This window comes from Macadamia integrifolia, chromosome 4, assembly GCF_013358625.1.
Source record: "Macadamia integrifolia cultivar HAES 741 chromosome 4, SCU_Mint_v3, whole genome shotgun sequence".
Taxonomy (NCBI): domain Eukaryota; kingdom Viridiplantae; phylum Streptophyta; class Magnoliopsida; order Proteales; family Proteaceae; genus Macadamia; species Macadamia integrifolia.
In genome coordinates this window covers 32485911-32511337 of record NC_056560.1, presented here as the reverse complement: position 1 = coordinate 32511337, position 25427 = coordinate 32485911, and the positions used below count along the sequence as shown (strand labels likewise).

The following is a 25427-nucleotide window of genomic DNA, read 5'->3' as shown; positions in this document are numbered from 1 at the left end:
TTTGAATTTCCAAACTGCTTTTGTTCTAATGTGGCTTCTTTTTCATATAGGAGGAGGCAGGGGAGGCTCCCTTGGTGGCAAAGCACAACAAGGGATGTCACTGTAAGAAATCAGGATGCCTCAAGAAGTATTGTGAGTGTTTCCAAGCTAACATCCTCTGCTCAGAAAATTGTAAATGCATGGACTGCAAGAACTTCGAAGGCAGCGAAGAGAGACGGGCTCTCTTTCATGGGGACCATGGTAATGCTATGGCCTACATCCAGCAGGCAGCAAATGCCGCCATTACTGGGGCTATAGGGTCCTCGGGCTATGGGTCCCCTCCAGCATCGAAGAAGAGAAAAAATCAGGAGCTTTACTTTGGAACAACGGCCAAAGATCCTCCTATTCACAGGCTTGCACCATTCCCACAGGTACTTTCAATGTTGCATCCTTAGAGAGCCACAATTTATTTGCTGTGTGTGTTAGGTTTGATTGTACCACTGCAACGACACATTCCTCTTAAGTAGATGGGCCCTACATTTGCCATCTGTATCAAGAATAGAAGTAATGACTGCTTGCAAACTAGCAGGCAGAACTGTGTTCTCATAACACTGAATTTTGGATGGATGCAAACTCTTTGCATTTACCAGTTATTCTTATTTTCTGGTGCATACCTTTCCACAATTGCGAATGGTTTTGAGTTTTGATGGTATGTTTAAAGCTTATGGGAGCATTGATTAAGTGTTATCTTTCCTTTGTCTATCAGGGAAATAATCTTAAAGCTTCTGTACCCTCTTCTTCCTTCCCATCTGTCCTTGTTCCTCGAACTTCTAACCCTGCTGTAATGGGCTCTTCAAAATATACATACAGGTATTGTTCATGTTCATAGTAAATGAAAGCTTTGTTTTCCCCCGCTTTCTTTTTTCTGCTAAGGCTAACTAGTATTAATGTTCATGCTGAAGGTCTCTGCTAGAGGATATTATCCAGCCCCAGGACGTCAAGGAACTCTGCTCCCTTTTGGTGGTAGTTTCAGCAGAAGCTGCCAAAAAGCTTGCAGGTATATGTTAGTATATGTAGGAAAAATGAAAATAAAAAGGAATGGGCGATTTTATTCAACATTCATGTTCAGAATTATCAACTGCCTGTAGATCTGCACAGCTGCCTGTCCCTATCATTTTATATGACTCTACCTATGCAAAGGTCAACCAATTAGATGCGGGATCTTCACTCTTATAGCTAAGCGTTTTCTGTTATTTATTTATTAATATTTATTTTGATATTCTGCAATGATGTTTGGTTTGTTGATTGCTTTTCCTAAGCTTGACTGCATGTGAATGGCTGAAACTGAAAAACTTATCTTCTTGTGCATGGATAGTTTTTGTTGCTTTTGTCTCTTTGTCTTTTGTCTTTAAACTTAATCCCTCAGGATATGCATGACACCCCTGAAACATTGGGGGGTGGGTGACAAAAACACTTTGCCGTGCTTATTTGTGCGTGCTTATACCTTAGTTGTAAAATTCATTTCCATCGCTGTTTCGGTTTATCCCCAAAATAAAAATTCGGTCATCGGTGAATATTTCCAGCAAAATTTTAGTTATATATATATCTTTGGATTTTCTTATTGACACCCCTTTCAGGCCTGACACGTTTATGGCCCGACTTGGACCGGCCCGATTAATAAACGTGTCGGGCTTAACCCCGACACATTTATAAACAGGTAGTACACAGTGCAAGGGGTAAGCCTGATGGGCGCCCAACCAGCCCGGCATATTTACAAGCCCAACATAGATCGACCCCTTTAAGACTGACCTTGCCCGACTGATGTAGGGGGGTTCCTAGATGACTAGGTCTCCTACAAGATTAACTAACTAGGTAGGTTAACTCAAGGGGCTTAGGTAAATAAGACCAAAGAATCTCAGCAAACACGATTAAGCATGCAAGATAAAGCGAGACTAATAAACAAAGTAGCCAAAAGCAATATTAATCTAGACGGAAAAACACATAAATTCTTACTCAAGTTTCAAATGGGGACATGGGGAAGGGAACAAACGACATATGAATATTAGGTTCAGCACAAATCCATCTAGACACTCAAATTAGATATGCAACAATCGATAAAATAGGCATAAACAAAGGGCAAAGGCAGACTTCAACGTCAATGGGTTGTAGTATATATAATAGGGATTAAGGGAGGTGGGGAGGATTTAGTTTAATACTTTACCATACTGCTATTCAGATCTGAGGAGAGAAGAAGAAATCCAGGTTCTCCAAAATAAAGAGGTTGTAGTCCACTTTTTGTTGAAGAAGATACATCCAGCCAATTGTGGAGAGAGTAGCAGCAGTGGTGTAAAGGCAGCAGTGTGCAGCAGAGCAGTTTTGTACCGGCAGAAATATGTTGCAGCAGCAATTTTATAACAGCAGGAATATGTTGCAGCAGTAGTGAGGTAAGGCAGCAGGTGCAGCAGCAGCAATTTTGTAACGCCAGTAATGTGTTGCAGCAGCAGTGAGGTAAGGTAGCAGGTGCAGTAGTAACAACACAGCAGCAGAAAAAAAAGAGATTAGACTGAAAAGAAAGAGAGGGAGGCGAGACAAGAAGACTGAGAGAAAAGAGAGCCAAGAGAGTGAGAGATGGCGTGAAACTGTGAGGCCGAGAGTGAGAGATGAGAAGGAGAGAGGAGAGAAAGAGAAATCGTGGGGGAGGGATTTGGGGCTGTTTTGCTTTCAATATTCTTCATTAATTGAAAATAAACAATGGCCAATGGCCAATGGCCTTACACTTAAAGAGAATAAACTTCCAAAAATAAAAAGATACTTAGAAACTCAATTGCATGAAATAAAAACTACCTAATAGATCAATATAAAGAAATCCTAGTTTCCTAATTGTGTAAGACAATCAAATATCACTAGATTTAAAGCAAAGTACTAGAATCAAATAAGATTTGGTGGGGTCCACAAAATCTTCTAAGATCTTCTAAAAATCGGGATCGATCTTGGGACCCACAAGATCTTCTAAAATCTTCTAAGATCTTCTAAAATCTGGATCGAGCTTGGGGCCCACAAGATCTTCTTCTTTTTATTCTTCCAGCCACAAAGATGGCTGCTTCTTCTTCTTGCGCCTGTACACTTTGATGTCCCCATCACCGACTCCTTTAATTATACTTGAAATTCCCATTTTAACCTCACTACCTATAAACTAAAGTATGAGGAAGGAAAATCCCAAAACCCTAAGTCCCTAACCCTCTTCGTTTCCCTTTGGCTGACCTCCACTTTTGTGGTGAGTGGCTGCTCCTCCGCCTCTTCTACTTTGTCTCTTCTATTTCTCCTCCACTTCGTTTCTTCCACTTCTCCAATTTGTGAAGCCCCTCCACTTCGTCTCATCCCCCGCCCTTTATTGTTGCTTTGCTCTGTGTGACGTTTGTTTGTGTTGCTCTGTGAGAGAAGCTCAGTGATCTAAGGGTATTGTTCTGATTGCTAAAAGACAACAAGCCAATCTCTATTTTGACTTATTCATAGTTGCTCCCGTTGGGCAATCCAATCTTTAGAAAAACGATAAAAAAGACAAAAGAAAAGAAAGCTATCTTAACAATTTCTCCCCTCTGTCTTCTTCAGAGTTGAGAGCTTCAAATTTCTGTATATGTTACTGTCATAGTGTATTGTTAGCTTTAGACTCCCATGAAGGAAAGAATAAGAACAAGAACATAGTTTGTGATTGTGAAGCCTTTTACATCTATGTATTAATTTTAGGTAAGCAAGTGGTTCCATGGCGGAATAGGAAGATGAAGAAAGATGAACTTAGTGTTTGATCAACCAATCATTCGATCTGTCCACTTTCACCACTAATGAAGCATGGTTAAAGCCTATTTAATGTTAAAAATGTCTATAGCCCGACTAAGGCCCGGCTAAAGCCCGTTTATGGAAGCCGTTTATAGTTCGAGATCGACCGGCCCGATTATAAATCGTACCATGCCCACCAAAACTAAGCCCGTTTAGCTAAATGGCCGTTCACGGTGTAGGACTTGAAATTGATTAAGCCTGGTTAGGCCCGGCCGAGATTGATCGATTGACATCCCTACGGTTTAAGGTGTCAAATAATTTGTAATCTTACTATTTTTCCCTTTCAGTATAACAACTTTTCTAATGAGGGTAAATACTGTCATTTTACATATATACTCGAAAAATGTGCATGACAATGATACCCATTCTGTTGGGGTGTGTCAACACATGCAAGTTGATGGATAATACCATTGTCGGTGAAAAAATCTTGTAAACCACCATACATGTACTCCCCCCCTTTATCAGACCGAACAATTTTGATCCTGGTTTCGAACTGGGTGTAGACTATTTTATATAAGTTTTTGAATGCACCATATCACTCTTCTGTTTCATAAGAATGGTCAAAGTGCAACGAGAGAAATCATCAACAAATGGAACAAAGTAACAATGGCCAAATAAGGAGGTAGTAGAACAAGGTCCCCAGACAATAGTATGCACAATGTGAAAGGAATAATAGATCTATTACCATAATAGGGATAAGATGAACGACAATGTTTAGCAAAAGTACATGGTTCACAATGAAACACATGAGAAGAAGAAAAAAATGTAAATAAATGAGGTAGCTGTTTCCTCATAACAAGAAAAGAGGGATGTCCCAAACGTTGATGCCAAAGCATCACAGAATCCATAGAACTACTATCACTATGATCACATGCATAGGACTGTAGTGTAGTAAAAAAAGATAGTTCTGGCTCAAGCAGTGAAGTCCGCTCTCCTCACGTCCACTGCTGATAATCCTCTTCGTCACCAAATCCTGAAAAAGACAGTGGGAAGGAAAAAAGGAGGTTCAAGGTGAGGTTAGGAACATGAAGAACTGAATTAAATGAAATAGAAGTGGTAATGGGAATACTGCCTTCACCACAAATAAAGGAGAGGGTATACCATCAGCTACCACCTTATCCTTACCAGAACAAATGGAGTAAGAATCATAATAATAGGACGTAACAATCCTGTGGTTAGTGGCACCAAAGTCAAATGACCCACGACGGAGCTATGGAAGGTGCAAATGTGTTGACATGTATTGCGGAAGCTGAGGCATCCTGTGAGGTAGATGGGCTATCAAGTTGAGACATGAACCAGTGGAGCATTACAATATCATCCCTAGAGAAGGAACTGGTATATTCCTGTGAGGGTCCTCTTGGATCAGTCTTTGTCGTAGTAGCGTAGGTTGTAGCCCCTCCTCTGCGGCTACCACATGTGCCAGTAGATCCACCACGTATGCTAGGAGGACGGCCATAAAGAACCCAACACCTCTCTCTAGTGTGTGCCGGTTTCCCACAATGATCACACTATCGGGGTCTCTCGTCATCTCCACGGGATGACCCTCGGCCTCGGCCGCCTCTATGCTAATCTTTGTGGGCACTGGAAGAAAGAGAAGATGGCTCAAGTGGAGGAGCAGGGTCTATAGTAGCGCTTTTGGTCTCTTCACTTAATAGGTAGCTACATACCTCATCAAGGGATGGAAGGGGTGACCGACCCAAAATCTGTACCCGGACTTACTCATAGTCTGAGTTCAACTTACCAAGTAAGATCAGAACTCGCTCCTTTTTAAGGGTCTGTAGACCTTGGCTTCATCTTCAGGATTGGACAACCAAAGGTCTCGATAATGATCATACTCCTCCCAGAGTCGTACTATAGCATTGTAATATCCAGAGACAGTCCTGTTCCCCTGCTTCATAGAGAGTGCCTGTTGGAGGAGCTGGTAGACCTTAACAGAGTCACCCACCCTGTCGTAGGTCTTAGAGACACTATTCCAAATATCTTTAGCAGTTTCCTTCCGGATAAATTTTCTGCCAGTCTCAGGTTTCATGGAGAAAAGGAGCCAAGTCATAACAGTGGAATTCGCAGTTTCCCATTTCTGGTATTCTGGATTAGAACAAGAGACTTGATAGTCCCATAAAAATACCCAAGTTTCCCTTGTCTCCTCAAGGATAACTTCACAGATTGTGACCACTCCAAATAATTAGTGCTTTTCAACTTGACAAGGGATATCTGATTGTTGGGTTTATCAAATACAATCGAGTTGAGGTTGGTGCTACTCGACTCATCCTATGTAGCTTCCAAAGGTTCAGTGAGATCAGACATATTGTATGAATACTCCTAAACAACCATAGATGGAGACCCAAAGAAATTCACACCAACCACATTCTTCTACGTATAGAGTCATAACATTGGAGCTCAATAGTCCCAAACATCATACCTTACAAACACATAGTAGTCGGCTTCATAAACCAAATTTCAGATACTAAAAAGTCCAAAAACAAGGCTGGCGGTACCTTATTTCCAAGGTAAACTGAGTTGTGCCACCATAACTCGAAGAGGCTTGAAGTGAAACCAAGGGGGGTGATAATACACCCTAGGGCAATCCAAATGGGCCTGGTTTCAGCTCCAAAGCTCACCAGATGAGAGAGATAGAGTAGAAACAAACAAGGGGGCGGTGAGCTTCCCTAGGCCTGGTTTTGCTTGTTGCAACATTCAAGTGCTTCTTTCTTTAAAGGGAAACTTCCCTTGGTGTCTCCATGGTTTCCTTGCATGTCTATCTCATGATTTCTTCAATCTTTTCACATAGAAGTCCCTTTCCTTGGAACCCTTTTGTAACCTAGGGTTCTAAAGAGAAGAGAAGGAAGGAAGAGGCTTGTAGCTTGACTCTTAAACCAACATTATGTAGCTCTAACAGCAAGTTAGAATATAAGGATGGGAAGAGAACAATGAAATGAGAGATTGGAGAAGAAGAGGAGGAGGAAAAGGAAGAAGAAGAACAGGGAAGAGAATGGTGGAATGTTGTGTATAGAGAAAAGATTCTCTACCACATATATATTGCTTCACTTAGCAAGATATATGAAATTACATGCACAGTGGGCGAGCCTGTGGCACCACGGTTTGGTTGCACTATTGCAACATGTTGGTCACAGGTTTAAAACTCGGAAACAACCTCTCTTGCAAAGCAGGGGGTAAGGCTACGTACACTTGCCCCTCTTAGACCCTGTAGTAGCGGGAGCCTCATGCATTGGTTTGCTCTTTATGAAATTGCATACGCCTCCCTAGGGAGGTAAAAGGGAAAACGAAAGTACAATAAGTGAAAAGAGTAAAATACACTTGACCCTAAAATATCCTTATTACATAAACTCGAACACTTCTTGCATCTAACAACTTCAATCCCGAGAAAATAGTGTAGCTAACCTAAGTCTTTGGTCTGAAAATGCTGCTGTAAGTAGTTCTTAACTTCAGAAATACTGACCTCATCATTACCAGTGAGGATAATATCATCCACTAAACCACTAAGACAACTAATCTATTACCTCTGCGACGGATGAAGACAGAGTGGTCAGAATAGCATTGAGAAAAACCACAATTCACCACAGTAGCACTAAATTTTTCAAACAATGCCCGAGGGGATTGTTTAAGTCCATAGATAGTCTTGTGTAAATGACACACCTGACCACTATTCTCCCCCTGAGCAGCATAAGCAGGAGGTTGCTCCATATATATCTCCTGCAAATCACCATATAGAAATGCATTCTTGATGTCCAACTGAAACAATGGTCAATCATAGTTAACAACAAGAAAGAGAGTTCAGCCTAGCAACAGGAGGGAATGTCTCAAAATAATCAACATCATACATTTGAGTATACCCCTTGGCAACTTAACGGGCTTTCAACCGCTCAACAGAGCCATTAGAATGATATTTAATGGTGTAAACCCTACGACACTTCACCAAGTCTTTACCAGGAGGTAAATCTACCAGGCTCCAGGTGGCACGGTTCAAGAGAGCATGCATTTCTACATCCATGGCAGCTTTCCATCCAAGGATACGAAGAGCGTCAACATGAGTTTTTGGAATGGTATGAGTAGATAGGGACAATGCAAGACCATGGATAGACGATGGAGGATGAGACAAGGAAACAAAGTTATCAATTGGATACACAACCATAGATTTTTGAGTGCATGTGCGTGTACCTTTACGATGAGCTATTGGTAAGTCATCAGGGATAGATGGGATAGGCGCTTCACTAGAGGAAGACGACGGTAGAGTGAGCGAATCATCTGGAGTAGTAGTATCAGCACTAGGTTGTCTGAGCTTCTTATGGCATTGATAAACCTATAGAGGAGGTGTGACGTTGGCACTAGGGACATCAGGGAAGGGAATGAGAGTAGGAATAGGAGGAACTATTGAAGTCCACTCTGCCCTTGACTGGGATGCCTAGGAGGAAAAAAATGGTGTGCCTTAAAAAAAGGACACATCAGCGCTAACAAGGTCTCGATGAGCAACGGGGTCATAGCACTTGTACCCTTTCTGAGTATGGGAATAACCTAAAAAATGCATTTAGTGGACCTAGGAGATAACTTATTTGATTGAGAATGTAAGTTGTGAACAAAACAGACAGCCAAAAACACGAACAAGGAACCGAGAAACTTGACAATTTAGGAAAAACATTGAAAAATAGAGACTGATCAGAAAGAACCGAGGATGGTATGCGACTAATTAAATGACATGCAGTTAAAATCCCATCACACCAGAAATTCTTTGGAATATGCATCTGTAACATAATTGCCTGTGCTAGCTCTAAGAGATGCCGATTTTTGCGCTCAGCCACCCCATTTGCTGAGGGGTATATGGTATAGTTGGTATAGTGTATCATCCCATGTGCAGCACAAAAATCAGAAATCTCATTTTGGACATACTCTAAAGCATTATCAGAATGGAAAATCTTAATTAAAATGCCAAATTGAGTTTTTATTTCATTATAAAAATTCTGAAACATAGATAAAAATTCAAACTGATCCTTTAATAGATACAACCATGTAAGACGAGAGTGGTCATCCACAAAAGTCACAAAATATTGAAATCCAAATCTATTGTTGGCTCTATAATGGCCCCAAGCATTTGAATGTACTAAAGAAAATAAATACGGATTACGAGCCATAGAGCGAGATAGAAAAGAAACTCGATGATGCTTTCCCAAATCGCAGGCTTCACACGCTAACTTGAGAGCAGACCTAAAACTAGGAAATAAAATTTTCAACTTAGACAAAGAGAAATGACCTAAACGACAGTTCCATTGGAACGGAGTCACATCCCTAAAGGCTGTGGTAGGAGCAGAAGCAGGAGTACCACTATAGAGATAATATAAACATTCTTTTCACGCCTTCCACCAATTGTCTTCCTCGTGTGAATATCCTGAAAAACACAGTAAGAAGGGAAGAAAGTTACTGAGCAATTTAATGGCTTGGTTAACTGACTTACTAGAGAAGACTTAATGGAAATTGAGGAACATGTGACACAGATGATAGGTTAATGGAAGATGTAGGTGAGGTAATACCATGACCTAAAAACAAGTGTTGAAGCACCGTTCGCAAGAATAACAGATGTAGAGGTGGTACTAGGAGAAAATGCTTAAATAGGGATGACTTACCAGTCATATGAGCAGAGGTTCTTGAATCAATAATCCAAGGGGTAGAAGTAGGACTTACCAATCATGTGAGTTCAGGCCCCTGAATCAATAATCCAGGGGTAGAAATAGTGGTAAGGAGGGCTGATTTGTACTTGCATGAGCCAAGGTAGTAGCAGATGTTGATGCCCTATTGGATGTATTAGGGAATGCCTCAAGAGTTTGCAGCTCCCTTAGTAATTGATTGATATCATCACGTAGACTTGTAGAAAAATCTCCTAAAGACGTCTTTGGTTTAGTATCATTGGTAGACACCATGTCAATACTATCATTTGACACTGCATGATTGGCTAATTGAGTTGTTCATTCTGGCTTGCCATCTTTTGGCCAACAAGTCTCTGTAATATGATTGGATTTGCCACAATAAGAGCATTGGCGAAAAGAACGATCAGATTGCTATCCGTGATCAGATTGTTGTCCACTAGAACCCTGACTAGCAGACATACGGCCTCCCCCACGACCTTGGCCATGTCCACGGTTAGCAAGGAATGCAGAATTGTCTTTGATGGACTGATCAGGTTTTGTAAAAGATGTAATACGCTGAAGTTTGAATTAAGTATCATTCAGTGTAGAAACTTTCCCGCGTAAGTGGCCCTTTACTGCCTTCAAGCCCTTATTCAAGCTAGCTAGGAATTTAGAAACAAAGAATTCATTACGCTGAGCTTTTAGCTTGTCAATCTCTATTGTCAAGGGCTGAATAACATTGAGTTCTTCAACCATTCCCTGAAAGCACTGTAGTATTCTGGTAGAGACTTGTCAGATTGATGAAATTGGAATAGGTTCTCATAGAGATCATAGATATGAGTCATACTCTTCTCCTGAGAATATGTTTCCTTCAAATCATCCCATACGCTTTCGTAGTAGTGTGGAGCATGACATTGGCAGCGACATCTGGTTCCATACTATTCCAAAACCAGATCAATATTAATGCATTATCTTTCATCCATTCAATATGTCCCTTATGAGACGACGCAGGAGGAGCAGAGGTAGTATATTGAAGTTTATCTTTGGCCATAAGATGTATGGGTTCACAAACTGAACCCAAAGTAGGTATTTTGAACTTGCTTTAAGCTTGATAGATGTAATCTGGACATTTACATTATCCGAAGAAGATGTAGTAGTAGCAGGGGTAATAGTTTTGGTCTCTGCCATGAGGAACCAAAAAATTGATAATTCAGGGTTTTGATTATAGGAGCAAATAAACAAATCACCTATTTGCAGATATTTGTAGCATCATAGGAGGGAAGATCCTAGTATAGAGCAATAGTATCCAGACCTGATCCCACTATAGACGTCATCAAATCAATCAGCTGAACCATAGGGACAAAAAATCGATGAACCAGGAAAAACCCTGCAAATAATCGATTTTGGGCAGAAGGATGGTGACATCGATCCAAGGTCTTCAATCTTCAGTTCAGCAGCATCATATCGTGATCCAAATAGAAAACAAGCACTTCATCAATGAGAAAGGAGTTATTTACTCCATAGTAGATGCAGTAGTAGGTGGCTGCACGCCAGGGAGGTCGGCGGAAAGGAGAAATCAGCAGAGAGTAATTGATGAACCCTAGGTTTGATAACAGAGGCTTTGATACCATGTTATGATTCCAGAATCTGTAATCAAACTAAGGAAAGAAGGAAAAGAGAAGAAGAAAAGGAGAAGAGAGAAGAGAGAAGAGAGAAGAGAGGAGAGTCACAAGCAGTCCCAAGTGTGGGAACTAAATTGCAGCTCAGACCAGAATAGTCTGCTGCAGGTTAGTCCCTTCAATATTTATATATTATTCCAACAATTAAAAAGGGACATGAATACCCCTGTACTCTGCGCTGAACATAACTAGTACATAAGAGATATCGATTGGACCAAAGTACCCCTAAAACTCAACAAGATTAAAACACACTCAAAATGTTTAAAATATGCAATTGCAATTTTGAAAATGAAAAGAAAATCATTTAATATTATTAAATATCAAAATGTTATAACTTATAAGTACACGTAAGAGTGTTTAAGTGTTACAACTATTACTGCATGAATGTATAATCAACCATACAAAAGGCCCCCTGCAAATCTTTCCTCCTACTCCATGTCAATACCTCATACAGTCCTGGATGGACTCGAAAGATGAGGAAGATTGTTGCTACTGACGAAATCATTCCTCTGACTCTATCACAAAAGAAGGCTGTCATGCGATTTTTGAAGAAATGCTCAAGGTCCATCACAACAGTCTGATAGGTCTCATCATCAACATATTCTAGGTACCCAACCTCGCATATATGTCGCCGTAGCTGCTCGGTGGACTGGGCTGATATCGTTGTGGGGGCTTGAGAATGAGAAGATGCTATCCATGAAAGATGCCACACCTTCTGACAGATCATTAAGAGTAGTGGGGAATGAAGATGATGAACAACCATACTGATCGAACCCACCATACTTGACATTGGATGTCTTTGTGGAAATAATGATGGCACACCATTGAGCTGGCTGTACCCATATATTCACTACTATCCTCCAAGTGTAATAGATTGAAGATTCTGTTAGGGATATGCCCACACTCCTATAGTTGGTTTTGATGATAACAAACATATAAAGGTATTTCACAATTTGCCTTCAAGTATTGTTTTGTAGAGACTTCATATCAAAGATTGGATTTGATGAATAAATGAAAATTGAAGTCATCAAATGAGGAGTATCAACAAGTTGGTATCAATACTTGAAGAAGGTATCAGAAAAATTCAAGCTTCAAGATGTCAAGATATGAAGCTCGAAGATTTGGAATTGCAAACAAAAAGAAAAGAAGATGAAGTGCCAAAGAGTGGAAGGTTCAAGTGAAGAAGAAGACCACTAGGATAGATTGGTCATATTTAATGTAATTTGTAATTTTCACATATATATGTGGACTCACCACATGCATGTGCATTGCATCATACTAGAATGACCATAGAGCATACGTTGACCAAGTATGGAAAGTCTCTAAGTGGTGAGGAACATATTAGGAAAAATGTGTTCCAGTGAAATTCTGTGAAAACCACATTAACCTAGCTCAAGGGCATTTTGGGAAATCTTAGAGTCGGTATCAGGAGATGAAACCTTCATGGAAGTTTTCTGTCATGTTGGCGGTCGACCGGCTGGAAGCCCCGGTTGACCAGAACTGTCAGAGACCATAGCCGGTCGACTGGCAGAAAGTCCCGGTTGACCGGTGACTGCCTGGAAGTGCCCCAACGGTTAAATTTTGCTATAACGGCTCTTTCCGGTCGACCGACTACCTATAGCGGTCGACCGGTGGACCCAGAATATGACCGTTTAAGTTAGATTTACTGCCTAAAATGCTCTCCTAAGCTCACCTATAAATACCTCTAATGCTACTCATTAATTAATAGTTAATCTCAACTTTGGAGAAACATTATTTTAGCATTAGAATTGAGAATTGGTCTACACCATCTCTTGAGTTCAAGTTCTTCATTTTACATTCAAGAAGAACTCAAGACCATTTACAAGTCTTCATCTACATCTTGGCATTTACATTACAAGCATCAAGAAGACTTCAAAAGGTGTATTCATTCTATCATCATTGCATATTTCATTTGCACCACACCGGAGGTAATCCTCTTTTATTCCACTTCTCCATTTTCTATTTTACATTAAGTCTAGACTGTACTTAGACTTGTGTAAGGACCCTCTCATCCTTAAGAGATTGTAAGGATCCTCTTATCCTTAAAAGAGTGTAAGGTGCCTCTCTACCTTAAAGGAGATTGTAAGGTGCCTCTCTACCTGCAAAGGAGATTGTAAAGGTGCTTCTCTGCCTGTAAAGGGGATTTGTAAGGATACTCTTATCCGTGAAAAAGATTGTAAAAGTTTTTCTTCCCTACCTACCATACTGAAAGGGAGAACTAGTGGAATACCTTACAAGAGGATTCTAGTAGGGAGTGAACTAGACTCGGATTGAGTCGAACCACTATAATTCTCGGTGTTGTGTGATTGTGCTAGTTTCATATTCATTCCGTATTTTATTTACAATCACATTTGGACCTATACATCAAAAAGAATTTAATTTCCATTAGTATAACCTATTCACCCCCTCTAGGTTATTTTAGATTCATCTATCTCTATGCGCCAATGTTGTCATTCTTCACATATGGTATGAACCTGTGGCGTAAGCCTTTGGAATAACTTGGAAGTGTAGGGCACATGCACTGTGGTCGGCATCCTGTGTAGCATGATCAAACTGAGTCTATCTTGTGAGGTTTTGTTTACAAATCCACCTCTGCCTAGTCATAATCTTCTCAAAGGCTCTTAAATATATCACCACTACCCCCACCATAGCCATCATCATCACCATTGTCATCATCTCCTCCATCAGATGGCGACGATGTGCATGTGGGAATCAGAATGTGACCACTCGACATTTTCATCATCCTTTCCAGGATGGGGTTCAAAAGGTCGGGGTGCCTATGGGTGAACTCAACCCTCTTAAGAAGAGCCATGAACTCACTAACATTGACACCTATCTAACCAGAAATCTTGGGGTTGGGCTTACCACTGGGCTGATCCATCATGGGGTCACCTCGATCACTCACTTGTTCGTACATGGGATCCTCCTTATTTTACTTCACATGGAAGATGTTGTTGAGTTTCATCGGGTCTTCGTCATTGTTCATGCCCATGTGTATGTGCTGTATCTTCAAACTTATGCTGTAGTGCACATACACAACTGCTCTAGACGTTTATGAGCCTATTGGTTTCGCATCTTGGAGTGGATGAGTGAAAACATACTCCAGTTGCGCTTGCATTCAGAGGTGGAACATGACTGAGAGAGCAACTTAATTGCTACCTTCCTCAAGTCAGGTGCATCTCTCCCATATAGCTCACTTTATTCACCTACATTAGAATATTCTTGGTAAGTGATTGTAATCTGGTACATGCTTATATGAATTGGACAAAGAAACTAAGTTAATGGGCCTATGATGAGCGTTATTTTACCGACTGGACTTTGTGGTTGCATGGCCGAAAGTCCCAAGTGCATCACGAAAGGTCTTCATCTATGTCCATTTCAAACATTGATAAATCAACATCAATCTACTAATGGGAATAATTGCATTGATTATAAATGCTTTAGAAACTACAAGTTCACCTCACTATTGCAGGCTTAATGTACATATGGGTCTGGTTGCAGCTTGGCCACCACATTCTACACTTCATCTATCAAATCTTGATATAGCCTATGTCTGTGCTTGTGTTGGCACTTGGGATTGGGATAGTATTTTGGAAATAACATGAAGCACTTGTCAATGCTTATGAAGTTGTAAATGGAAAGTAATTTGACTTAGGTAGTATAAACTAGAATGGAAAAATTCACCAACCTTATGTAGTAGATGCATAAAAGAGTTGTCTCCCTTATTGATCTTTGGCTAGATGCAATTCCTACCACCATGTGTTGTCACTACTACCACGTGGTTTTTCATCATCTTCATTGCGGCATACAAGTGCGGTTGGGTAGGCTTCTTCTTAGAGTCGACCACCCTTAATACTTTCACCACTGGCTTAAGTAATATAATGACCTTCTTCAGATTGTGCTAGATTGCTAACTAGATATGGTTTACTGGCTGCTCTACACTTTCGAGAACCTGACTCCCTCCAACTAAACTACTTATCTGTAGCAAGCATAAATCTGAGCCCTACCTTCTTTGCCTCAAAGCTCTTTAGGGCAATGTAGTTGGTGGCGAATCGACTATTGTCTAGCCTAACAAAATCCCCACCACACTTGATCCTTAACATTTGGGCATGTACTTCGTTGTACACAAATGTGGTCACTTGTCTTGCCTTCTTGACCACACCTTGTACTAAGGTCTTCTTCTCCATGTTCTTCAGCATGAGGTCAGTGCAGTGGGCCATAGTTGTCAGGCGACTGTCGCCTTATTGCTTGCATGTCGCCTTGTGTTTTGGCACTTATTTATGTCAAATTTCATTTAAGTAAATGTTTTTTATATTTTTTTATTTCATTTACTTCAAATATTATTCATAAATAAGCAAATACCCCCTATTTGAATCCAATAAAGTAGTTTAAAAATCAAATTCCAAAAGGATAAAAAGTCAAGCCCCCAGTCCAAGAACAAAAACTAGATTTTGGTTATAAGGGCTAGTTTCAACTTTGAAATGCTGGGGTTTTTCTTAATTATGAAAATTTATAAATCCTATCAAGTTAAAACATTGATAAAAACCAAAAGCCCGGCAAAATAATCTTTTGTTATCCATAAAATTATTTTCATTCAGGTGATTTTAACATCATTTGCGCACTTTAAAATTAGTTTGAAGGGAGCATAACTTTGTCATTACAACTCAGATTTAAGTAATCTCAGACTTGTTGGAAAGCTAGTTTTATGTTATACTTACTACAAAAAGTCTCATATAAAACAAAAATCATTTGACCAGTCAAACTTATTATAGAACAAGAGCATTTCTCTAAATGTTGATTTTTTATGACTTAATATTACTTAGTGTTGATTTTTTATGGTTTGATGTAGCTAAATGTTGATTTTTAATGACTTGATGTGGCTTAATGCTTATTTTTTATGTTACAAGGTATATGTAGCTTACTAAATAAAGATAGAAAATAGGAAAAATAAAAAATAACACTTAGTCGCCTTGTTTGCCTTAAGGCGAGCGCCTTCTCATCTAAGCGCTTAGACAATCCTCCAGCGCCTTGGTTTGCCTTGGCACCGTGACAACTATGCAGTGGGCTGCACATGAGTTCAAAACATGCAGTTTTGGTTGTTGTTCATCAATTTCTTCCCTACCTTCTTGAAGTTGATACTGATGTCCGTCACCACTTGGACAACGCTCACTATCCCCACCTCTTGGACCACCTCCTTTAACAATTTGTAAGTATATTTTGTATCCTTCTTTTCTTTGGATGCATGCATCCACAAACTTAAAAGGAACACTGTCCGGCCATTACAATTTATAATGAAGTTAATGATGGACTATCTTGTAGATCCAGTCCAATCATCACACAACTGTGACTTCATTCTCTATGTCCCCTTGAGGGTCTCTATGTACTCTCCTTGCTCCTTTGTTTGGTGGGGGTAGGTAAACATTCTTTAGCTTGTAAGCTGTGACTCTCTTGACTCCTTCCCCAACCTTCCCTATAGAGTCTAGCATGTTCTTATTGTAGGGAATCCCTTAGTAGCATGTGCTAGGATATTGTGGTAAAAGAACCACTTCTACACAGCATCATCCACATTCCAATTAGACCATATATGGTTCAACTTTCTATGTTTAATGGTAGTCCTGAAAAGTATATGATCCTGCTCAAGTATGTCGACAACGTCATCATCTACTGAATGTGTGGCTGGGGCTCCCCTCACACTCGGTGACCTCCAAAATGGAAACTCCATCCTCTTATGTTTCTTCTTACCCTATGCAGAAGAGCCACAAGGACCAACCTCTAGTGCATCTGTTTTAGAGGAACCAACTCCTCGCCTAAACTCTTTGGCTTTATCCTCCTTCATATGTGTCAAATGATTCGTTGCCCTAGCTTTCTGATTTGTCTCGCTTCTACCTTTGTCTCGACATCAGTAAGCATGTAGTCCTCATCATTATCAAAAAGTTTGAATCCCCTTCTCTTGCCGCTGCCTCTCTCAAGTGTTGCCTCGTCAAACTCTTCCCTTTCCCTTTGCATATCTAACTTCCTCTCTTCATGAGGGTAGCCATGGCCTTTTGCACCTTAAGAGGGACCCTAGGGCATTTAACCACATCCCTATATCTACCTGCCAATGCCACATCAGTTTAGTGGCCCCGCCTCCCATTATTTTCTTCCCATAATAATTGCATTGGGATTTCTTGTCATTTCCAATGGTTACACCATGACTACACTTTATGTCACCCCCATCTCCTCCTAAGCAGTCGTAATGTACTCTTGTTACACTGTTGTAACAAAAAGTGCCATATTATTAATTTTTCTACATCAATTAAAAATCCTATGAAAGCAATAAAGCTATTCCTTAATTTATACTTAACTCTTATAATTAAAATAATTTTTATAATTTTTTAAATAATAGTACCCTAATTAACCAGTATGGAACAACACATTAATTTTTATTTTGAGTTGAAAATTCAAAACAATATTTTCAGAATTTTTTGTTATGTTTCAAACTACAACAAAATGAACAAATTATTTTTCCTTATTCTTCAATTTCTTTTGAATTTTATAAATTATTTTTACAAATTTTGAAAATTTAAAAATATTTTTAGGTAGGAAAAAATGACATCGTGAGGTTGTAGATCATCCAACAGTTTCTAAGGTATATAAATTTGAGCTCCAACTACTATGCATTAACCTTTTTTTCTTTTCAAAAATTAAAAAAGAAAAATTAAATCTAACTCTGTGAAGTCGTAGGCCGACCTAACAACAACAACAACTCAACCTTATCCCTTCTAAATAGGATTACTACATTGATCTGCACAAAGCCATATAAGAATAGAAATAAGAAAAAGGGACATAACAACTCAGAAAAATCCCACCTAAATGGGTTTGGCTACACGGATCCTTGCCCTCCAATCAACTATAGTAGATACCATACCTGGGACACGACCTAAACTATGCATGTCTTTTCTCACTACTCCTGTGGTCATTTAGGCATGTCCTTAGTTCTTTTAGATCCTTGCCTTCCAATCAACTATCTATCTACTACATGAATTTGGCTTTCTCGAAGCTTTTCATGAATCGGGCCAACTCCCAAACTTTATACTTTCTAGTTTTGCCGCACATCCATCTTAACATCCTCATTTCTGCTACACTTAGCCTTATCAGTATGACACTTCTTAACTACTCAACTTCTTGCCCCATACATCATAACCAGTCGAACTATAGTCGTATAAAATTTTTCTTTAAGCTTTAAAGGAATATGTCTGTCACACAACACTCCGGGCGCACTAATGTAGACTAGGGTAGGGGTCTAACCAACTCTCAACTGCAGGAACTTTTAAACGAAGAACAACCATAACCAACCCAACAATATAAGAGAAAATCAGAATAATATAAGATAGTCTAGCAGGCTATCGACTTCAATATGGCAGTATTAATCAGGTCAAACTAGCAGAATATAAAAGCAGACCAGCAAGCTGTCGATCCCTAGAACAAGTACATCTTCGGACAGATCAGTATCGGCCAAGTAGGAGTAAACCAGTGACCATTAATAGTTCAAATCAACTGAAAACAATGAACCAAAGGCCAAAGAAACCGTAAGAATCAAATCAAACCAATCGATCTCAGATCTGGCCACACAGGTCACTAAGAGAGAAGAATATGGTGATTTTAAATAACTCACAGTTGGCTGATCAGAACAAGTCCAGACCAGGGTCGATCCTTAGTTAGACAGGGAGGAACTATGGACCAGAATTGGGGATCAAAACCATGGTTGGAACTACTTCCAACAGTAGAGGCTGATTGTAACTTTTGACAGAAATTATGGGCAGAAGTTGCAATATAAAGTACCTGATTTGTTTGGGCAGCAGTAGACTCTTGAAAATAAAGCTTGAAAAAAAAAGAAAAAGAACACTTGAAGAAGAGGAAAACACTTGTAGTAGATCCTCCCGGGCTTCCCACCGCAAGGAGTCGAATGGATCAAACACCACTCCCTTCCACTGTGATCAAACACACAACAGTCCCAGCAGAGACATAGCAGCAAACTTCTTTTTTTCATTCATAAATCGTCTTTGCTTTAGGAGCCTCTTTTTCTTTATTTATAATGTTGATGGGGGAGGGAATTACAAAATAGAAGGTTCCTCAAAAAGGAAACCAAATATTCTCCTAATACAATAGTTACTAAAAACTGAAATTAGAAACTAACTGAAATTAGAAACTAGTTGAAAAATGAAACTAACTGCTAATGACTTGACTCAATTAATAAATTGACTCCTAAGGAATCAAATATAACTCAAATCAACCCAACTAAAAAGGAAACTAATGAAAAATAGAAACTAACTAGTAATCCCGTACTCAATCTTAGAGTCCCTCTTTTAGGCCCCATAAAAGTGGTCTATTACACTCAAAACACATGGGATCAAAGGCCCAACATGTATGGAACCCAACCCTAGGCTTATTCCTAATAAAATAAGCCTAGTTTGGTGAAGAATCTGCATCACGCACCTCTCCACTTCATCCATCCAACTTTCATTCTCCGTGAAACATCATCCTCTTTGTTGCTTCTTTATTTATGGTTGACCTCAGATATCTAAAATAATCACTTTGTGGTATCTCTCTCATCAACTTTCATCATATCGTTATCCATCATAGTTTGTGACTAAATTACATTAAGTTGGGATAAGGTTTTGGATGTTGTTGGATACTCCGTCTTCGATCTACTTATCTTAAAGCCGCTTGATTCCAAGGTTGATCTCCATAACTCCAACTTAGTGTTAATTCTTGCTTTTGTCTCATCCACCAAAACAATATCATCAACAAAGAGCATGCACCATGATAGCTTGTATTGGATGTTCCTAGTTAAATCATCCATGATAAGCACTAACGAAAGAGGGCTCAAAGCTGATCCTTGATGTAGCCCAATCGTAATTAGGAATTCACTATGATTCTCACACTAGTCACCACGTCCTCGTACATATCTTTAATTATATCCACATATTTACTCGACACCTTTCTCTTCTCTAGCACATGCCAGATTAATTCTCTAAGGACTCTGTCATAGGATTTTTTTAGGTCAATAAAGACTATATGGAGATCCTTCTTACAAGCTCTCAATCTTTCTAGTAGCCTCTTGAGTAAGTAAATAGCTTTTTTCGTGGATCTACTTGGCATAAAACCAAATTGGTTCTTCGAGATAGTAGTTTCTCTTCTTAGGTGAGTTTCAATAACCTTTTCCCATAATTTCATCGTATGACTCGTTGTATCGGCCTAAATATTTAACACATGAAAAAGCTAAAGCGTTATCACTACATATTTACCATATTTTTTATACCTCAAATTTTGAATCTTCAAGAAATTTCGCTCCAATGCACCCAATTTTCAATGTAGATGTGTTATAGTAGCCTCAAACATGTTATGCCAAGATTTGTAAGTGGAATGAAAAAAAAAAAATTTCAAAACAAGGGGTTTTCTGTTGAAATCTACTGGAGCCTTGTGCGTCAATGGATCTTACGTCAAACAGGTTACCGACCCGCAAAGCTCTGCAACCTATCATATGCTAGCACTACTAGGCCTGCGGCCAAAGCGCCTTTGATTGCAGTGCAATAAATTGGAACGGCTGCGTTAAGCATCTCAATGCTTAAGATTTGATCCTGAGATCAGATGGGAAAGACTTATTGAACCGGCTCACTCCGAACCCGCAGCTCAAATAGCCAAGGTTGGTGGAAAAGGAATAGTAAAGCTTGTTTGGATAAAGGAAGCATTCATACTCGACCCGCATTCGGGCTCACTTCCTGACAACCCAGCCCACGAAAGGAAATGGACAGGAATTGACAAAAGCTGAAGCCTGGGCGGAACCAGCAAGAACAGAGCTGGAAAAATAGGATCTCCCTGCTTGGTTCAGAACTAGCAAGATCAGAACTCTTCTTGTTAGCGCAGCTCTGCCCCAGGTTCACTCCTTTATCAGCCCACTTGGAAGAAGAGTCAAAAACCTCAAAATGGGTTGAAAAAACGACCCATTTTGTCTGAAATGTTGCTTTTTATATAAAGCAATTGTCCAGTTTTGGTTGTACAAAACCAAAACCTGAAATGGTACCAAAATTTCGACTGGAAACTCTTGATACACATACAAAAAATATTACAAGATTTTGGTGTGTTTGACCGAAATCTCGAAATCTCAAACTATGTCGTTGATCACACAACATTGCGGATACATGCCTCAACTTTATTCACCTTATTCTTATTCTTTATGCTACATCATCCTCTATTTCTCCTCTCCTTTATTTATGATTGAACCTTAGTACCTTAAATTTTTACTTTGTTGTGTCTCCCGATCATCTATTTTACCACGTTACTTTCAATCCTATTGTTACTAATTTCATACACTATATGATCTGTTTTTGCTCTACTTATCTTAAAACCTTTTGATTCCAAGGTTGATCACTATAATTTCAACTTTGCATTTATCCTTCCTCTTATTTCATCTACCAAGTCAATATCATCAACTAAAAACAGACACCAGGGGAATTGATCTTCAGTGTCTTTAGTCGGCTCATCTATGATTTGTGCAAACAAATACAAGCTTAGAGCTGAACCTTGATGTCATCCAATTGTGAATGGAAATTCAATAGCATGCAAAGTTTCAGTAGAACTTTTGGCATTTTGGCTGAAATTTTGGTATAGTTTCAGTTTTGGTATGTTTCATCGAAATAATACAATTAAATTGTTTTTCTTCATTCCTAATGTATATTTTAGTTGTTTTGATTGAGTTATGTGTGTTCTAGTACTAAATTATGTGTAGAATAGGTTGAATTAGAGAAATTATACAGCAAGTTACAACTTACACTAACAACTTAGGATCTACAACCAAACTATCATTTTGGGCGTGTTTCTTACAATCTAAATGTTCCCATATGTTTAGAGATGCTTAATTGAAGTTTTCGCAATGTTTCAGGCCATAGTATGGTCATTTGACCTCCGAAATGGTCAAATGAATTGTGCATCCAAAATGACAGATCTTGGTTGAACTATGGTCATTACACCATTATACCGCTACAAGTCGGTATATATTCCTATCTTTAATTGTGAGAAGGGATTCAAGAGCTTGGATCTTTCTCAATTTGGGGCTGTTCTGTTGAGATGGAGAGCATTTTTATGGTTATCCTCTTCTGGGCTCATCAAATGTTTTTCTCCTTCTGGTGCTCCTCTCCATGTTTCTCCTTCAACCAGTTCCAGAGAACTCAGTAGATTTCCTGGTCTCGTTATTAAAGATGAATGATTCAGTGATAGGAATCCTAAATTGGACTTGATCCAGCACTTTTTACATTCTTGAGATCGAAATTTTTACGTGAAGATTTCAAATGGATGTTCATCATGTTTTTCAGGCAAAAACACAGAAACTGGCCTGAAACGGCGGAAATGGACCAAAAATCCCAAATCAGAAAATGGAAAATTTTGTGTGGTAGTACAGAAATTTTCATGATATTTCGGCCTAAACGAGACGAATTTCATGACTAAGTCTTAAATCCTTAGTACCTATACCAGATTTGCACAATATCTGTAGTTTTACTTTTTCCCTTAATAATTGAGTAGTCTTCCTTGCCCTTTTAGACCATGGTTCGAAATCTCGCCGAATTTCGGAATTTCAGGTTTTTTTTTTTTTTTTTTTTTGGCCGAAACAAAACAAGGCCCGAAATAACATTTGTACAAAATTTTGGTCTCGTTTCGGTATCTCGGTCATCTCGGTACATTCTATGTGTTATAAATACAATATCTCGGTCGAAATTTCGGTATTTCGGTCGAAATTTCGACTCTGTCTCTCCTATCTCGGTGGTTTCGGTTCCATTTGCATATTTTGAAGGAAAAACACTCCAAGTCTCCAACAAGCCTCTAGTTAGCCACATCATCACACATTTTAACTTCCATTGGATTCCTACAAGATCTACACATTCAAAGCTTAGGAAAGGTAAAGTTCTTTCTCCAAAACCAGGTAAAATTTTCAGAATAGTTCTACAGTTGCTGTCAAACAAAGGTGGAACTCTAAAACAATGTCATGTCCTAATATTTTTGTATTTTTATGTTCTAAGCATGCTTATTAACCTTAAAATAAGTTACCCACCAAGTTTCAGGTTAAAATATGGCCGTTTGACCACCGAAACAAACAAAAAAAATACACCATTTCGGCCGAAATTTCACCAAAACGAAATGAAACGAAACTGGTGTTTCTGAACCCACCGAAACACCGAAACGAAACTAGATTTTGAACCTTGTTTTAGACCTAGTTTCTCCTTATTAGTTAACAATACTTCTCCAGGTTTTCTCTCTGGTTCTTACGTACTTGTCAACTTGTTCACTGTTTCTACATCCACGTTGACTTAGTGAGTCTATTATGTTGTTGTTATTACAATGTAAGGATTGGCTAATCCTGATCTGATTGGTAATGCACCGTGGATCTGGAATCCAAGTGCAGTATCTGTTTGCGGCACATACTGGATCAGTTGATCCAAACTGATTCAGAGCTCAGGTATGATCTGGGGTCTGAGTCTGACACCAATCTTTAAATCCTAAGGGCATTGCATTTAACACTAAAAAGTAGTTGATATGGGGGTTTGTTCATTTGTATATATGCTTGATTTTTTTATTTTATTTATTTTTTTGGTATATGATATCTGAGAATTTTTGGAACATGCATCTTAACATTTCAGACAAGAGAGATGTAACAGACAGGCAAGTAGATAGAGACGATCAGATGGAGAGTTCCCTAGCTTCTTCAACTCAAGAAAAGGAGGATAGCCAGAAAGAACCTGACATTCAGAAGGTTGTGGTTGATGACCGTTCAAGCGGGAACCAAGCTGATAAAATGGGTACAGAAGATTCTGGATCAGATGGTGCAGATGCTCAGAATGGAAGGCCTATGTCCCCTGGCACACTTGCATTGATGTGTGATGAGCAAGATACAATGTTCATGGCAGCTCCTTCCCCTAATGGGACAATGTGCCATGGACGCAAAACATCCCCGCGATGGCCTAATGGGCAGGGTATGTCTGATATATATGCTGAACAAGAAAGGCTTGTCTTGACTGCATTCCGGGATTATCTTCGGAAGATCACCACTAGTGCACAAATTAAAGGTACTGTTCTTTAGCTTATTATTTGCTTTATTTTATTTCTTTATTCTAAATCTTGCACAGTTCAGTATTGGTTTGTGAACATCAAAAGCCTTCTGAGTTTTCTGATCTTACTTAGCCGTCCCTTGGAATGGTGGAAACCTTAAAGGGGCTACCAATTACAAAATGCCAGAGTAGTCTCAGAAAGGATCTTTATATAGGAAATCCCATAACTATAAATAAAGATTTCCCATAGACGTATACTATATACGTATCTATATATATGCTATGTTAAATGCCAGATATTGGACAGCCTGAACTGATTTTACTAACTTAACTTCTTAAACTGGTTTTCCTAAGAGGGAATGGTGTACCGGACCCATTCAATGAGCTTAACTGCTAAGAGTGGATTTTGTTAGAAGGGATGGAAACGCCATCCCTCTCAAGAATTTTCAATAATGTCTGGCATAGAAAGTGGAGAGGAGGTTAGAAGTCCCGATAATCTGATGATGTGTTCCCACTTGTTTGCAAATTTGAATTTATATTCTACATCACTATTTTCTTTGAGTTATCTGAAAAATGTTTGTTTTTAATTTCTCTTTGACATTACAGAGACAAACTGTACATCGTTGGCCAGATCAGCCGAAACTGGGAGTCAACATGAACCTGTTGTAAATGGTATTGTAACGTCTCCTGTTCCAGTCAGTACTGACATATCTAATACATCAAGTGCAGCAGCTGCTGCTGCTACTACTACGAATAACAGTCAACTTCCAAAGGCTGGAGGATCAATTGGGAATGGGGATATAAAACCAAAGATTGAGAAAGAGATGTAAAAAAGACTTGAAAGAGATTGAGAGGGGACCAATAGGGTTGGCCAGCCACATCATGCCATCCCTGTAATCCGTGGCCGTTGGTCCAATCCAGCTGCTATATAAAGTTGTTGGTCCCTTTGTTAGAACCGATCATGATTGAAGAAACAATCATGGTCAGATCCATTTTTGGTCCTCATTAATATATTATGTAGTTCTATTTGCCCCATTTACAGAGTGCGTGCGTGAGTGCAGTGTGTAGGATTTTTTGAATTTTTGTTCTCTGAGAAAGCCATTAATTATTTGTGCAAAATGCAGCAAATCCTTTCAGAATGCTTAAGGTATCCTTCTCTTTCCGTGTACATACTAGGGAAGCAAAAAAAAACTTTTGGACCT

General features: G+C 39.2%; 1 protein-coding gene across 1 annotated transcript in view; it reads left to right on the top strand.

The window, feature by feature from the left end:
- LOC122075306 (protein tesmin/TSO1-like CXC 5) overlaps positions 1 to 25371 on the top strand; it is a 37905-nt gene extending 12534 nt beyond the window's left edge. Inside the window, exons 4-8 of the mRNA XM_042640285.1 lie at positions 51 to 410; positions 746 to 849; positions 942 to 1036; positions 23818 to 24243; positions 24832 to 25371. Coding sequence (XP_042496219.1) covers positions 51 to 410; positions 746 to 849; positions 942 to 1036; positions 23818 to 24243; positions 24832 to 25055 — 1209 coding nt within the window. The 3' untranslated portion in view covers positions 25056 to 25371. The remainder of the gene's footprint in view (positions 1 to 50; positions 411 to 745; positions 850 to 941; positions 1037 to 23817; positions 24244 to 24831) is intronic.
- Positions 25372 to 25427: the final 56 nt, after the last annotated feature.